At 36.3% G+C, this 18159-nt stretch overlaps 2 protein-coding genes across 2 annotated transcripts; one reads left to right on the top strand and one right to left on the bottom strand.

Moving 5' to 3' along the window:
• Positions 1-268: 268 nt before the first annotated feature.
• Positions 269-3612, top strand: LOC106399551 (probable receptor-like serine/threonine-protein kinase At5g57670). The gene is made up of 10 exons (XM_013840023.3): positions 269-763; positions 841-959; positions 1272-1390; positions 1492-1613; positions 1698-1997; positions 2123-2377; positions 2474-2631; positions 2740-2955; positions 3056-3205; positions 3314-3612. Exons 1-10 carry the CDS (start codon positions 622-624, stop codon positions 3464-3466), a joined length of 1734 nt encoding a protein of 577 aa, XP_013695477.2. The 5' UTR covers positions 269-621; the 3' UTR covers positions 3467-3612.
• Positions 3613-10026: 6414 nt separating this feature from the next.
• Positions 10027-11589, bottom strand: LOC106401454 (zinc finger protein CONSTANS-LIKE 5-like). Its single transcript, XM_048768833.1, has 2 exons — positions 10732-11589; positions 10027-10649 (listed from the first exon to the last, which is right to left on the bottom strand). Exons 1-2 carry the CDS (start codon positions 11452-11454, stop codon positions 10626-10628), a joined length of 747 nt encoding a protein of 248 aa, XP_048624790.1. The 5' UTR covers positions 11455-11589; the 3' UTR covers positions 10027-10625.
• Positions 11590-18159: the final 6570 nt, after the last annotated feature.

The following is an 18159-nucleotide window of genomic DNA, read 5'->3' as shown; positions in this document are numbered from 1 at the left end:
ATTTTTCTGACCTATAAATTTTTTTTCCAAGTTTGTAAACCGTTTATGATATTTTAGTTTATTTTATGCTTTGTTCAAAACATTTAATTTCTCTTAATATATTAATTAATGGCTTCTTAAGAAATACTCTAACAAGCCACTCTTATTATATCAATCACATTCATGACTGAACTCTAAACTATTTTGAAAACAACTAGACAAGCATCATATCAAATTTTAACTCCAAATTACTATTTTTTGAACAAACTCCAAATTAAGAATCTAAATTAAAATACAGAAAATGACCCACTAAAATAAATTATTTTTAACCCTCAACCCTAATTAAACTTTCCTTTTTAGCATCTTTTATGCCAATAAATAACTAAATATAAGTTGATTAAAATATCATTGGGCTTATTGCGCTTTATGCTTCTTCGTCAAGACTCATATAGACAGCTAATGATTATCTCATGCAATGATCATCCCTTTTCCACACTCTTTATTAATCTCGAAACGACTCTGTTTTTCTTACTATCTCCTCAAGAAAGAAAAACATTTTGTTCTTCTTCAAGTGTATAAAAGAATTATTGTGTTCTCAAATATTCCAACCTTTACTAGAGTGAGACAACGTAACAAATACAAATGATAACTTCTTCAGAAGAGGGTAGTAACAAGATCCTTGTGGCAATCTCGTTGGATCGCGACGAGAGCCAAAACGCTCTATCTTGGGCCATCAATGTTCTTGCTAAACCAAATGATACAATTGTTGCTCTTCATCTTCTTGGTAAGTGTGTATATACCTGATTTCCTCTGTTTTTTTTTCACCTCCTAATAACTTGTAAACTATTGTCCTTGTTGCAGTTGGTGAAGAGCCAAAAAAGATTCCGATGAAAAAGAAGAAGAGGATTCAGATTCGCCGTGCCAAAGCTCATGTTATCTCCATGCTTGGAGAGTTCGCTTACACTTGTTGCCAAAACCAAGTACGACCAAATTTTATTTATTTTCCTTATTTGGCGCATAAAAGGATTTTAAACCGAAACAAACCGGATTTGGATAGACTTACCATAAACAAAACCCGGATTACGTTATAATTTTCAAAATTCAGAGAACTGAAACTTCAAATCCTTTAGAAAATTTATAAAGTTAAAAACATCGGTTTTGAACAACGTTAATTACTTAATTATGATATCACAACGTTAGCAATATATATTACAAACGGGTATATTAATTCTTCTTCTTTTTCTGGTCAAAACAAACTGGTCAAATCAAAATTTATTTTTCCTAATTAATAGGTGAACTTGGAAGCCAAGGTAGGGTTTTGCTCAAAAATCGGAAGAGGACTAATCAATGAAGTCAAGTCAATTTCTGCTCACTATCTTGTTCTTTCCCGACCAACCAGTCACGCATTCAGGTAATGAACCGGACATTTTCCGGTTAAGTTTAGAAACTCATGGTTCCAATTCACAACCTTGTAGTTGTAGTAATAACTCGTTTCTGTTTTTCTTGATTTAGGATATGGAATGAGATCACAAGGTATGTCTCGGACTTTGCTCCGTCAAGTTGCTCTATTGTTTTTGTCGGAAACCAAAGAAAACAGCATAAAGATTGCTACTCTGACTCTGATATTTCTCGAGGTTAGATTATAATAATATATGGTTTATGTTTGGTACTAAGATTTATTCATAGGATGCAAAGACTAACAACTGTGTTATTATCAGACATAAAGAGTGAGAAGTATTCACCGCGCAGCGTACTAAGCATTCTATCAAGAGATCTGATTAGCTCCTCAGGCGATGATGCTTCAAGTTTCAGCAGTTCAATGGTTTCTTCTAGCGTCGCTTCTCCTTCAGACAAACCCAAACATAGGCCGATGTCTCCCTATAGATTAATATCTTCACTTATCATGAACTCTCCTTTGAGGAAATGGAGAAGAAACGAGATTAAGAACAACCCTAAACCTCTAATTCAATGCTTTACTTACAACGAGATCTCTAAAGCCACAAAAGATTTTGATCAAGGTGCATATTTAAGGGACCAAAAAATTTAAAATTTTTGGAGCAAATGTATCAAACCCATGACAAAAGAGGTTGAAACTTTTTTTTTTAGTAAAATAACATAATCTATGTTTTTGGCTGAATTGTAGAGAACATAGTAGGTATAGGAGGATACTCTGAAGTGTACAGAGGAGATCTATGTGATGGGAGAAGAATCGCAGTGAAGAGATTAACGAAAGAGAGTGGTGACATGATCAAGGAAAAAGAGTTCCTTACGGAACTCGGCATCATAAGTCATGTCTCTCATCCCAACACTGCCCTTCTCTTAGGTTGTTGTGTTGAGAGAGGTCTCTATCTTGTCTTCAGGTTCTCTGAGAACGGAAACTTGTACTCCGCCTTACACGGTAATCTAACTTCATATAAATTTCATGTTGCAATTAAATTATCATCATATTCTAAAGACAATATTAGTTTTAACATTGAATAATTAATCGGAACAGAGAAGGAAAACGGGTCGTTGGATTGGCCTATACGGTACAAGATTGCAGTTGGAGTTGCTAGAGGGCTTCATTATCTTCACAAACGCTGCAACCATCGGATCATTCACCGTGATATCAAATCTTCCAACGTTTTACTTGGACCTGATTTTGAACCGCAGGTGAGCTTTCTTGTCATGCAAGCAACTCGGTTTTGGTATATATATATATGTGTGTGTGTGTGTGTGTGTGTGTGTGTGTGAAAACTGGATGTGATTATGGTTGAGCAGATAACTGATTTTGGATTGGCGAAATGGCTGCCTAACAAATGGACTCACCATGCGGTTATACCTGTTGAAGGAACGTTCGGTTATCTAGCACCAGAGTCCTTAATGCAAGGAACCGTAGACGAGAAAACTGATATCTACGCATTTGGTATTCTCCTTCTTGAAATCATAAGTGGACGAAGACCGGTGAATCCCTCTCATAATCACATTCTCTTATGGGTATGATTCTACTCATACTTACTTACTTGCCTTAGAAGACAAGAAACATAACTCTCTCGTTGACTTACAGATTTCATCGTTGACTTTTTATCACTAACAGGCCAAGCCGGCGTTGGAGACATGTAACACAAGAGAGTTGGTTGATCCGAAACTGCAAGAAAAGTATGATGATCAGCAGATGAATAGGCTTGTCCTTACAGCTTCACATTGTGTCCAACAATCACCGATATTACGACCAACCATGACTCAGGTTGGTTACATGCATATTTAATATCAAATCTTATATATTAGGGGCCAAACGATCCAAAAAGTGGATTTAAATGGATTTGGATTTGTGATTTTGTATCGTGTAATTAAGGTATTAGAATTGCTCACAAATGGGAACGAGGCTGAGGTTGCAAAGAGCTGGAGAATGCCTAAGGATATGACTAATGGCGATGAGAATAATAATGAATGGGATGACTACTCTATGTTACTCGGATATGATGTTCCTTTGGATTCTTCCATTTAATATTTGTTTTTTTTTAATCTAATAGTATCTACTATCTCTCTTCATAGATTTTTTTCTTCTGTTAATTCTTTGTATCATTATGAAAATTGAGGGGATCATCCATCATGTACCAAATTTCACAACTAATAGAAATAAATTACTAATCATATACCTTCTTAAGTTTGAATAATAGAATAACCATTTGATGTTAAAAAAACTAATTAAATATGAAAAACCATTATATTTTATTTTCCTTTTTGAAGAAATTTTAGTAACAGAATTACACACAAAACTTAGAAAATACTCTATTTTCACTTTTTAATATAAAGAACTAAAGCAACTCCAAATACAAGGACTAAAGAGTACTATAAAATCAATTAACAGTTAGCCAAAACGAATCCCAACACCTTTCTTTAGAAAAAAATCTCTTTTAGATTAAGAAAATATCATATTACATTTGTTATGTGTGTATAGAATAAGATACATGATTTTTTTGTCGTTATCGGAAACAAGTGATTTGATAAAAGAAAATAAAAGCAGTGGCACTTTAATCCAATAAGAAAAGAAAGCAATAGCATGGATCTAAACAGAGACAGTTTTCTGGGTGGGATTTGTAACATAAAATTCAATAAGAAAAGAAAGCTATGTATGGACGTAAATAGTGACAGTTTCCTTGGTGGAATTTTTTTTGTTTTTTTCTGTTGGTAATCTCGTTGATGGAATTTGTAATAACATGTATATAATCAGGACCCGCCCAATCTAAATTATTGACTAAAGCAAAAATAAATTTTGGCGCTCCATGTACTTCAAACCAAGCACTTTTAACTCGGTTAAACAGCACACAACCACTAGGGTACATGCAATTTTTGGTATTTGTGATGCCTATATATGTATAGTATAATTTGGCGCCTAAAATTTATTTTTTTCCAGCTTTAGATCAGGGCTGGCACTGTATATAATAATGACATAGTTTGATACATTAGTTTAGATTAAATATAACTATATATTTTTAGCAAAAAAAAAATATAATTATATTGGCATTGAAGCCAAAAGATAGTTTGGCTTTTTCTTGTCCTGATTTCTACTTTCAAGTAAAATTCTTAACAGAAATAAGCTAGACATGTGAAAACAATTTCGCCAGGGTATGCTAATTCACTTTATTAGCCTTTTGCATTAACAGTATGTTCATCAAGTGGAAGATGGGAACTGTTAGGATATGGGATACGGTGCAGAAGTGGACCACGAGACAAGCACTTGGGCCGGCGATGCACGTGGTTAGGGTGTGGTCGGACCCTCCACTTGTCCCCTCTTCGACCACGCCATGTCGAACCCTCTTTGGGCCACGCAGGTCCCACTTTCAAGGAGCCAACAAATAATTATCTTTTTCATCCCAATTTACTGGTTCAACTGTTACCAAGTTTTTTCCCTTTAAACGTGTGACATTGTGCGTCTTTATTACTTCTTCTTTTTTGTATAATACTGGTGGGAGTTTACATGATTTAAAGATTGCTTGGTTTGACAAAAGAAAAGTTTTCCAAAACTCATGAGTCATGAATATAAAGTTATTATTACTTATTTGTTAATATTTTATATACATGTCATCTGAAATATGAGTCTGAATGGCAATATGCAAGACAACTGCGGTGCAGTCATAATAATAACAAAAATATATATATCCATAGGTATATATATAAAGAAATTTTTGTTACTACTAACTACGGTGCAGTGCGGCTTATAACATTCAGAGTCTATATATAAGTATTTTGTTATAGAGAATATAGTGTCGCCAATCTTGTAAAGTAAATAATCGATAAAAATTTATGAACTTTCAATATGATTGAGATGTAAATTCATTCGAATCTCGCTAAATATAGTGAGATATTCAGATTGCATTTTCAAAAGTAACTGTGTAACCACAGCTTTCTTAGAGAGACTTCAGCTGAATAATAATTTCATTTATATTGCCATGGTCCTATAATTCGAAATTGACTGTTTACAAATATTAATATTTTATGTCAACCCATTCTATATTAATACATGCGCTGTTGTTTACTTCGTTTCACTTATCTCAGGTATAATATAAGGGCACGTCCAACGGAAGATTATAATGGGGTTATTAAAGCCAAAAAATATAAAAATAATGATAAAACAGAAAGAAAAGTAAGAGGCAATTCTAAAAATAGACCTGTAAAAAGCGACTCTAATACTCATTTTGCCACTTGTCAATCTTTAACTGGTTTGCTTTTTTAAACTAAAAAAAAGTTTGACAAAAAAGTTATAGATGAATAAAATTATTATTATTATTATTATTAGGATTAGAAACTGTCTTTTAGATGTTGCCTGTTGAGGATGCTTTTTGTACATTGTCCACGTAGTTTAACAAAGATGATTGATCTAAGAGTACCTCCGACAATGAGTACGAAGAGGGATTTTAAGTATTTAAAAAAAATAAGAGAGAAGACAAAAAGTTTTAAACTTAGAGGTTTTTAGAACCTATTAATAACTCCAAGCAAAATACACATATCATCATGTAAAAAAAAAATTAGTGTTTTTATTGACTTAAAAAAAATATATAATTTACTAACTATAATAGTAATATTCTTGTTCTTTTAGAAACTTATATGGTTTCTCATTGTTGGAGTTGCTATAAGACAACTACAATGAAATATACATTTACACAGGAGTTATAAGAGCATCTGCATTGAAGGTTCAATGCAGAAGTTCACACTTTTCCCAAAAAAAAAAAATTAAAATACTCTCTTTTTTGTGAACTCAACTCTTGCAGGTTCAGTGGAATGAACCTGGTTCATCACTGTAGCGCGGACCCCACGCTACGTGGTGGCCCGCTATTGGTCTGTTTAATTTTTTTTTTTTTTTTAAATCAAACGAAAAAGTAAAAAAAAAGTAATAAAAAATTAAAATTATGAACCCCATTCAAGGTTCATTGGTGCTGATGCCCTAAGAGCTATCATGAAGACTTAAACATGTGTGAACAAAACCAGATTGAAACTGAATTGGAACTAATAAGCTTAATTAATATATAAGCATAAGATTAATATATAATAGACAATGAGTTTGGTAGAATTCACCTAACAAGCTTAATCCAAGATTAGTTGTGGGAAAACCCACCGTACTTACCCAATTTATTCGTGACACTCAACATCAAACTTTTAATTATTTGATTTCTGTTTGCTTTAGTTATATGTATTGTCATAACTTTGTTCTAATGCACTATTATTAACGTTATTATGATTTTATATATGTGGCTCCAAAGCCAAAGCATTTCCTACCCACTACTTGCATATCTTAAGCTGACTTCCTATAAAAATATCATGCCTAAAATGCCCATTGCATCAAGGTCTCTAACCCCACTTGGACGGCACATGTCTCATTCAACTATTGTAATCCAGATTACTAATCATGGGTATTTTCACTTTCACGAAACTTGATATAGATTTTATAGATGTAACTATCTGCTTACAAGAATGCAAGTGTACATGTAGTTAGCAAATTCATTATGATATGTATACAGAAGTCATAAACTAATTGCAAGGAAGCTACGACATAACTTTTAAACTATGAAAACTCAAATTAATGATGCAACATCATATGAGACGTATAAAATCATTATACTAACTGAAAATATCGACTACTTCGCATTTTAATAGAATCAAATATATAATCACTGTTGGAGATAGCACAAATCAGAAAATCACCGATCACTTACGACAAAACATCATAGTTCCAACTGACTTTGACTTTATCTGACAATAATGAATAATCACGTTATTGCATAGAGATAAGATTGGCTCTACAGAAACTCAAAAGGCAAAGTCTATGAAGTTTCGGACAAAACCATTAACTGCATTTTTCACCACTTTTCTACCCATTCCCGAAAAATCGAACTTTTTCGCCCGACTCTTATCACTCTGCGAAAGTTCCAGAGATATTGGAATATGCAATATGTAGCACTAGTATATACGAATCTCAAATTATTGTAGTTAACTCAACGGGAGAAGACAACATATATCTTTGAACTGTATAGACTGGATCGTCCGTTTTACATATACGTAAAGATTGCATGAAAGGCAACGTAAATAATTAAGCTAACCAAGATTGTATTATGTACAAGTCTTATCGACCTCCAAATTCCGGTTATCGTTATATTTATTGGCAAATCTCCAAAATAGCACATTTCTAAGTTTATGTCACGAAAATAGCCCTCAAAAACTAAAATGACCAAAATAGCATTTTATCTTTTGAAAAATTTAAATTATTTTTATTTTTCAAAATTTGAAATTTTATCCCAAAACCCCACTCCTCAACTCTAAACCCTAAAACCTAAACTCTAAACCCTAAACCCTAAACTCTAAACTCTAAACCCTAAATCCTAAACCCTAAATCATAAATCTTAAACCCCACCCCTTAACTCTAAACTCTAAACCCTAAACCCCACCCATAAACTCTAAACCCTAAACCATAATCTCTAAACCCTAAACCCTAAACCCTAAATCCTAAACCCACCCCTTAACTCTAAACCCTAATGTCTAAATTAATTTACCATTGGGGTATAAGTGTATATTTATCTCTTTTGATAAAACATTAAGTGCTATTTTGGTCATTTTTATTCTTATAGGCTATATTTGTGACAAAAACTTTTTTAGTGTTATCCTAGTCATTTTCTCTATATTTAATTTAATTTAATTATAAAATAAAATACTTAATAAACCACGTCGTGGTGGCCTATTGGTTTACACTAGAGGAGGATTTGCCATGTTGGTCCAGACCAGGGATCGACTCTCTTCTAGTCGAAATTATTAGCTCCACATGTGGCCACGCGGATATGGGTCCATGCTTACGGTCCATTTGAATATCCGGAAGAGGATCCATCCGTGGGTTGCACCTCCCACCCGGGGGTGAGGTATGTGTCTTTAATATATCCGGATTTAACCCTTTTAGTTTACAAAAAAAAAATACATAATAAGGATTTGAGGTACAGGTAAACAATTAAAAAGCCAAACTCCACCTAATCTCCGTTAACAAATATAGCGACAAGACAAGAGAAAAGTGCCAATGTCGACCCCAACAAGTTAGGTCGTGCCAAATACGGCCTGAACAATTGATCAGTGCCAAATACAACTTCAACTCAATTATAATTCGAAAAAACTACCCAAACTTCTTAAAATGTGCTTAAATCTACATTGACTCTAACAGAAGTTAGTCAATCGTTAACAAGATAAAACGACATCGTTTTGATATACGAGGAAATGTGTCAATTTCGACCCCAACACTCTCAGTCGTGCCAAATAGAACCCGAACAAATGGTCAATGCCAAAACCGACCTCAACTTAATTATAATTTAAGAAAACCTACATGAACTTCTTAAAACGTGCATAAATCTACATTGACTCCAACAGAAGTTAGTCCACCGTTAACAAGATACGGCGACGTCGCTTTGATATATATATATATTTTTAAAAGAAAAAAATATGTTCATTCCGGGACTCAAACCGTGTTGTGGTACCCTTTTAAAGAGGCACACTAACAACTAGATAAAAATAACTTTTTGAAATATTATTAAAATTTTAAAATTATATAAACTAGTATTCTTCTTCATCTTATCAATTTAAAATTTTGGTGATATTTGTTTCTGATTTATATAAATACATTAACATATTTTTTATTTATCATATATGTGATAAACTTATATCTTACTAAAATATAAATAATAAAATATTTATTATTATACGATCTTAAATATACTTAAAACTTTGAATTTATTTATAAACTTTTCTTATATAAGTTACTTTTTTAAACTTAAGTGGACATTTTTTTTATTTGTCAAGGTTAATATTATATATTTTTGATATTTTGTTCAAAAATGTTAAGAGGCTTTTTACCTTTCTTTCACTAAGATATCTTGTACAAAATATTATACATATTAAACAATAACTAAAATATATAAAAGCAATCACCAATGTTTTAAATTGGATAAGATGAAGAAGAATAGTAGTTTATATAATGGAGAATTTCAATTTTTAATAATATTTCAAAAAGTTACTTTAGTTTAGTTGTTAGCGTCCCCCTTTAAAAGGGTATCCCGACCCGGTTTTGAGTTTCGGAATGAACATATTTAATATATATATAAAAGACGTCGTCTTATCTTGTTAGTTGTTGATAACTTCTGTTAGAGTTAATGTAGATTTAGACATATTTTAAGAAGTTTAGATAGTTTTTCTTAAATTATAATTGAGTTGAGGTCGTTTTTGGCACTGACCATTTGTTTGGGTCTTATTTGGCACGACTGAAATTGTTGGGGTCGAAATTGACACTTTTCAAAACGACGTCGTTTTATCTTGTTAACAGTTAACTAATTTCTGTTAAAGTCAATGTAGATTTAGGCACGTTTTAAGAAGTTAATATACTTTTCACAAAAAAAAAAGAAGTTAAAATAGTTTTTTTGAATTATAATTTGAATTGAGATCGCATTTGACACTAAATAATTGTTCGAATCGTATTCGACACGACCAGAATTGTTAGAGTCGAAATTGACATTTTTCCCACGAGACAACATCGGCCAATAGAGAAATTCTAATTACCAAATTATATTATTTTATAAAACTTTTGCTACAGCATTCATAAACGGAGAGGAAAGTTACGGTCTTACAGTGGCAGTGAGAGAGACGGTAAAATAAAAAGTAAACCGACGAAGCTGTAGAAAGGATAAATTGTTTGTCTAGGGTAAGAGGCTCACTATATGATAAGACAATACAATACACCAAACGGTAAAATCGACGGTAGAAGGAAGGGGAGTTTCCAGGTGATGATTCGTTAAGACTTCCAACGTAGATTAGAATCAGAACGTTGGTACGACGCCGTACTGTGCGGCTGAAGCGTAAACATGGCTCAAGAAAACGTTGTCGTTTTCAGTCTCTGTACGTTTCGCGAACCGGCCTTTGATCCTTGGCCGTGACTCCGCGTAAGCTTTCCTTGAAGCGTAACGGATCGTCTTCTCGAACTTCCTGTTCTTTCGCTTCTCTCTGTACCTTAAAACCCTAGCCTCCCTGTTCATGGAGCTCGCTTGATCGCCGGTGGTCGCCGTCGAGGCCGTGATCGTGGTGGTGCTCCGGTTAAACGGAATCGAGATTTCCGACGAGGTGTTTCCGTCGGGAACCACGCCTTATTCCAGAGACGAAGTCGAAACCTGAAAGCAAAGATCGAAGTTAAGTGCAAGTTTCAGACTTTAAGCAAGTTTCAGAGGAGTTTAACGGAGGGGAGCTGCTTACACTGTGGCTGATTGATTGAGTTGGGTAGGTGAAAGCAGAGAGCTTTGATCTGCAGAAATCTATGTCGAAGCAGTGATCGTTTTTACTTAACGGAAGAGGCTCTGTTTTTGTCTGAACGGGGACAAGGCTGTCTGCTCCTGCGTTGTTATGCGGCTGCTGATGATTGAAGGAGTTTGGGTACTCGAAGTCGATGAGTCGATCGAAATCAGAAAACATGAACTCAGAAGATTTCATTTCGGTTTTTGCCGGTTCGCTGAAGTCGTTAGGAAGCAGCAACGGGCACAAACCGAGTTCGTCGGAGTTACCCATCACCGGAACGGCGGTTAAATCCACGGTGGCAGACGACCCGAGGGCCCCAAACGTCGAAGCTGAGATTTTGGCGACGGCGGTTTCAGCTGAGTCGAAGAACGACTCGACGGGGACGCGTTCATGGCGGCTAGCGAGTGGGTTAGCGGAGTGGATGTCGGAGTCGCAGGTGACGCAGAGAGAGGCGGCGTCGGCTTTGCAGGTGACGGCGGCGGGAGCTTGTTCGCAGACTTCGCAGAGAAACACGCGCTCGTGGCGCGTGTAGGAGTGGATTCGTGTGTCGCAAGTGAGGCATAAGAAAGCTGAGTCAACTCGGCAGAACACGGCGGCGGATACTGATTGACAAGCGTCACAGGAACGCGCCGCCGCGCCCCACTCGCCGGAGATTGATTTGATGTTCTCTAAGCCGAATCCCATTAACTTCTCTCTCTAATATTCTTTTCGTTCTTTCTTTCACGAGAAAAAAAATCTCTCTTTGAAGTTTTTGGAACTCAAGCTTTGAGAATGTGTGAGAGAATTGGGTATTTGATTTGCTTGGATGATTTGTCATGTCCAGTCAGACAGAGCAGCCACAGTATGTCTTAACGAATTGTTACTTGACACGTGGGTTAATCTCATCCACATGAAAATACGTTTTAATTTTAATTAAGAGAAAAAAACAAAAACAGCACTAAATCAAGTTTTTGTTGCCAAATTAGCACTCAAGGTCAAAAGTCACAAAAATAACACTTAATGTTTTATCAAAAGTCACAAACTTAGGGTTTAGAGTTAAATGGTGGAGTTTAGGGTTTAGCGGTTAGGGTTTAGAGTTTAGGGTTTAGGGTTTAGAGTTTAGGGTTTAGGGTTTAGAGTTTAGAGTTTAGAGTTTAGGGTTTAGGGTTTAGGGTTTAGGGTTTAGGGTTTAGAGTTTAGAGTTTAGGGTTTAGGGTTTAGAGTTGAGAAATGAGGTTTTGGGGATAAGATTTCAAATTTTGAAAAATAAAAAAATTAAAATTTTCAAAGGATAAACTTAGAAATGTGCTATTTTGGTCATTTTAGTTTTTGAGTGCTATTTTTGTGATATAAACTTAAAAAAGTGCTATTTTGGAGATTTGCCCTTTAATTAATAACTTAATTTTTGTTTCCTTACGCATGAGAAATCGTATAAACGAAAATTATAGGCTGAATAATGCAACTCAGAAAAGGAAGAAATTGTGCTAAACATTTTCGTTTTTGTTAATCTTAAATTCTAAATCGTTAACTTCAGATTAAAAACCAACAGTTTTTTACTTTTGGTTACCGATTGAACTAACCGTGGTTGTGTTGTTGTAGTGATAACTGATAAGTTAATTCTTTTTTTTTTTTTTAACCACAATAACTTTATTAACTAAACTGTAAAAGGTGAGTACAAGTACTGAATCAACCAAACAGGAGGAAAATCAAAGAATTGATATAAACTATTATGATCCCTACTATGTCTTGACATAGCATTTGCAGCTTGATTCTTCTCTCGGTTTACATACTCCAATGAACATTCAGGTAACAAAGTCATCCAATGCCTTATGTCGCACAAGTAATTCCCCAGATCAATATGTTCTTTAACTTGATTAATGATAAGACAAAGTTCCTGATTATCACCTTCAAACCACACTCTTCTCCAGCCACGAGCCCATATTTGTTGTAAAGCAAAAATAAAGCTCATGGCCTCACCTATAAGAGATGATTGAACTTTCCCAATTTTAGCATTTCCGGCTCCCAAGAACACTCCATTATGATCTCTTACTATCCATCCAATACCTTCCTCCATACTGTCAGATCGTGAACTATAATCGAAATTGCATTTTACCCAGTTAGCCAGGGGCGGTTCCCATTTCGCTGATCTAATACCATTACCTCTCCTTTGCTGACCAGTTTGAGTGACATTTCTATACCATTCAATATTCGAATCCATTGCTCTTCTAATATCTTCAGTGGGATGAACATTTCTTTTGTTGAAAATGAATTCATTTCTTGACTTCCAAATCATCCACAGAATCCAGAAGACCAATAATTTATTTTGCTCCACATCCGGTAAAGACTCCATTATACTAAACAAAAGTCGAACATTATCTTCCAAGTTATTTGAAAAAAGTTGAACTGAGATTATACCTGAACATCTCCATATAGCTGTGGCATGAGGACAAAGGAAAAGAACATGATTAATGGATTCCTCTTCTATACAACATCTCTGACATGTAGGATCAATATTAATCCCACGAGTACACAGATTTGTATAAGTAGCTAAAGCACCTGATATCACTCTCCATAGAAACTGTTTTATCTTTGGCAAAATGTTCAACTTCCAAATTTTCCTTTTTATTTCTAAAGAGCCTGCAGGTCTTAAGATCTCTTCACCCTCATAATAATAATGAGTAGCAGCCCAATAACCCGACTTTACCGTATACTTCATATCTTTTGTAAAATGCCATATTAACTGGTCTTCTGGAGCAAATCGTGATAGCTTGATCTTTACCACTTGTTCCACATCAATGGGCTGTAGATAGAGTTGCAGTTTCTGAAGATTCCATGTTGATGTGTCCCGATCAATAAACTCTTCCACTTTCATGTTTCGATTGTATGAAACTTGTACTGCACGTCTAGGCGGGATAACCGGTATCCAGTGATCCATCCAAACATTGGTCTTGCTTCCATCACCAATCATAGTGCGAAGTCCTTTTCGAAGTAATTCCTTTCCTACTTGAATTGATTTCCAGCCATAAGAGGCTTGCGTAGTATTCGACGACTGAATGAAAGTCGACGAATGATGATATCTTCCCTTATAAATTCTACTCAAAAGGGAATTTGGATTATGCCAAATCCGCCATGCTTGCTTTGCAAGTAAAGCCTTGTTAAAACTATATAAATCTCGAAAACCCATACCTCCTTCTTTTTTGGGTAAACATAGCCTTTTCCAAGAAATCCAAGAGATCTTCCTTCGTTCCTCACCCTTTCCCCACCAAAATTCTGATAGAATTGCATTGATTTCATCACAAGTAGTCTTAGGAAGAAGAAAACAGCTCATAGGGTATACTGGTTTAGCCTGCAAAACCGATTTAATCAACACTTCCTTACCTGCCTGCGAAAGTGATTGATTATACCATTGAGATGTCACAGATTTGATATGAGAAACAATGCCTTCAAAATCTTTTACTTTGCTTTTTCCAAATTGTTCCGGAAGACCTAGATATTTTCCTCCTCCACCCACAACATTAATATTCAGAATCTGTTGAATTTGTGACCTCTGCTGATCCACTCTCATACCAAATATTATCGAAGATTTCTCCAAATTTACCTTTTGGCCAGATACTCTTTCATATGAATCTAAAATTTCTGTCATGCATGTTGCGTTGTTCTGATTAGCTCGACAAAAAAAGAGTGAATCATCAGCAAATAACAAGTGAGAAACCTTTGGACAACGTCGAGCTAACTTCATTCCTTGAAATTTATCACCTTCCTGAGCTTGATCAATCATTTGGCTTAGAGCTTCAGCACAGAGTAGAAATAAGTATGGGGATAACGTGTCACCTTGTCTGATACCTCTAGTAGGCTTTATCTCACCAAACGGAGCTCCATTTATCAAGACAAAATAGCTTACAGATGTTACACACGTCATAATCCATGAAATACAAATCGGATGAAACTCAAGTTTTCTCAAAATATTCTCAAGAAATTTCCATTCAACACGATCATAAGCTTTGCTAATATCTGTCTTAATAGCCATATACTGCTCAGAGCAATCCTTTTTTGATTTCAAAGCACTAATTAATTCGTGAGCCACCAAGATATTATCCGATATCTGCCTACCAGGAACAAATGCAGCTTGTGATTCAGAGATAACCACTTCCAAGCACTTCTGTAGACGCAAGCCCAACACTTTTGATATTAATTTATAAGCCACCGTACAAAGACTTATAGGACGGTAATCTCCCATTGTAGCAGCCTCTGAGAATTTCGGGATTAAACAAATGTTAGTGTGATTAATCCCTGTCTCCATGACTCCTGTCTCAAAGAAACTCTTTATCATTTTGCAAACATCCATCCCTATTGAGTCCCAAAATTGATGATAAAACGCAGCAGTAAATCCATCAGGACCAGGTGCTCTGTCCAAACCAATTAAATCCAATGCCTCTTTTATTTCTTTATCAGTAACTGGAGCAATCAGTCTATCATTCATTTCCCTTGTTACCTTAGGCTGAATATTAGGCAAAACATCATCCAAAGAAGTTGTAGGATTAAAGGAAAACATATTCTGAAAATAATCCTCAGCAACCTTTGCAATGGTCTCCTCCTGAGTATGAACAACCCCATTCATATCTCGTATTTTACAGATTTTATTTTTGCTTTTCTTCATCTTTGTAAGACCATGATAGAATGGTGTGTTACGATCTCCCAGATTTAACCATCTATTCCTACTTTTCAGCTTCCAATATTCTTCTTCTTCTCGATATGCTTTATTAAGATTTCCTCGGAGTTCATGAATGTATTCAATAGAAACAGAGCTATCTGTCATTGCTTGATCCAGTACACCTCTGATCTCCTTAATGCGAATGGCTGAATTAGTCTGATGCCTCCTTTTCCACCTAACTATCTCTCCACGACAGTGACCAAGCTTTTGATTCCATCCTCTAATAAATTCTGTTTGATCCCAGGCATTAGAAACTGTGTCAATAAAATTCGGATCATCAAACAATCTTTTATCATAACAAAAGAAACCCTTCTTTCTTCTCTGTTTGTAGTCAATTGTAACAATCATGGGTCTATGATCTGATTCAACCAAGAGGAGTTTACCATTACTCTGTCCAAACAACATTCAATAATATCATGTCTTCTACGGCCAACCCAACTGAACTGATTCCCTATGTGCTTCAAGTCCTTCATATCACAAATATGTAGCATAGTGTTAAAACTCTGGAAGCTTGATAATGCCCTTATACGACCTCCCTTCTTTTCTTCAGGTTTAGTAATCTCATTACAATCACCACACAACATCCATGGACCTAAACGAGAAGTAGCAATCCTTTGTAATTTTTCCCATAATAAATGTCTATGCTTAGGTATAGGATGACCATAAACACAGGACAAATAAAACTGAAAACATTGATATTCAATATGCAAATCTACAAGTCTTTCATCACTAGAAATGCAGGAAACAGAAACAAAGGACTTCCAAAATACAGCTAATCCACCACTAAGACCCATAGGTGGTACAAGGATCATATGATCATAACCGAGATACACTCCTATATCTCTTACATAATCATTTTGTTGCTTAGTTTCAATCAGGAACAACAAGTCGGGGAGATACAACCTTTGCATCTCCTTTAGACGTCGAACTGTCAGGCGTTGCCCCAAGCCTCGACAGTTCCACACCTCAACTCTCATGGAACCTCTGGTGGAACCGGGCCCACCGCGCCTCTGTCTATTATAACCACATTCTCCATCTCATTATCACTCACATAATCTGCTTGAAGCTTCTTCAATCCATTGCATTCCGCAGATATCTTCAGCGTTCCAACTGGATACTTATCAACCACTTCTCTACCATTTCGAGATCGCTTGGACGACACGCTTCCCATCTGGTCATTCTCCAAAGAGACATGTATCTCATCTGGTCGTACCTCCTTCTCACGTGCTGAAGCCATTGGAGTCTTCTCAACTCCCCAGCGGTCCCTCATCATACAAGGACCTACCGGACCCATACGAAACTCTGAGTCCCATCTCTCTTCCATCTCCAGAATGATATGATCTTCATCCTCATCAGTCAGCATGACACCCTTACCCCTATTCATAGCATCCTTATCTCCAGTACTCTGTAGAGCCTTATCACCACCAAACTTACGCTTCCTAGATGATCGCTCCACACCCATAGGCGTATCATACTCCGCATGGACCACATCCATAGGAACCTGAGCCCAAATATGCTCCAACAGCTCCATATTCGATCCATAAGGGTTAATCACCGGTAGGATCGCATTGCCTTCCTGATCTTCATGACCACCGGCTTCATTCACCTCCAGGTTTTCCTGCTGAACCTCAGGATGCTCTTCATGTTGCATTTCATCTCCATCATCACCTTGATCATCATTATGATCATCCCCACCCTGGCCTTCTTCCACCATCGGTAAACACTCACCCGAGTCATGAGTAAGCATACCACAGTCCTCGCAGAAGCCCCTTAGCCTCTCATATCGAAACTTAAGGAGCGTATTGATTCCCGGAGAGAATTGAAAGTTTCTCTAAAACCGGAGTGGTTTTGAGACATCCCAATTGAGTTGGATCCTCACAAACTCCACATCACCAGAGGTCTCTGGTTTGAAGTCCACCAACATGACTTCACCAATCCTGTCTCCAACATTCCGAATCAAATCAGAAGTCAGAAGCTCCAATGGAATACCCCTTATCTGAACCCACAAGGGAATATGATTCAGTTGAGCATCTCCAAAATCCGGATTCCAGTGGGTGAGGATCAGCATTCGCTCATTGTAGGCCCAAGGACCTCGACTTAACACCGATTGAAGCAACTCCTCAGAAGGGAAAACAAATTGGAACTTCTTCTTCTCCACAATACGACCGGAGATCACACCAGATAGCCCCCACATACGAGGGAGAGACGTCAACATATACCTTAAGTTTTGCTTGCGCAAAATTGTTGGACGGCCCATCAACGAGAACTGGGTAGCGCGCCTAGCCTCAGCGCAAACATCAAGCGAAAGTGCCACCGGCTCATCATCAACACCCAGGGTAAGATCCTGGATTGCCCGTCGCAGATTATCAGCCATGCTTAAGAGAGAGGAATCAAATCGAATTAAGAAGAGGATCTGAGAAAGAGAGTTCGTATTATGATCTTTTCCAATAATCGGAAAGAAGTATTTATACTGAACCCCTAAACAATCATCATAGTGGGATAGTCCCACTACGGACATGGAAGACTCTTGTAACGGAACCGCCGAGAACCACCCCATTATTGAGTCAATCATGGAAGAAACTGCACGTAGAGGGGCAGTTTCTGAAAGGAAACCTTCGGAAAAACATACCCGACAGATCGCACTCAAGATCGCCAAAATTGCCATTGATAAGTTAATTCTAATTACCGTTTCAACCCAA

Source organism: Brassica napus, chromosome C9, assembly GCF_020379485.1.
Source record: "Brassica napus cultivar Da-Ae chromosome C9, Da-Ae, whole genome shotgun sequence".
NCBI lineage: Eukaryota > Viridiplantae > Streptophyta > Magnoliopsida > Brassicales > Brassicaceae > Brassica > Brassica napus.
The sequence above is the reverse complement of the archived record's forward strand: the minus strand, read 5'-3'. Positions and strand labels throughout refer to the sequence as shown.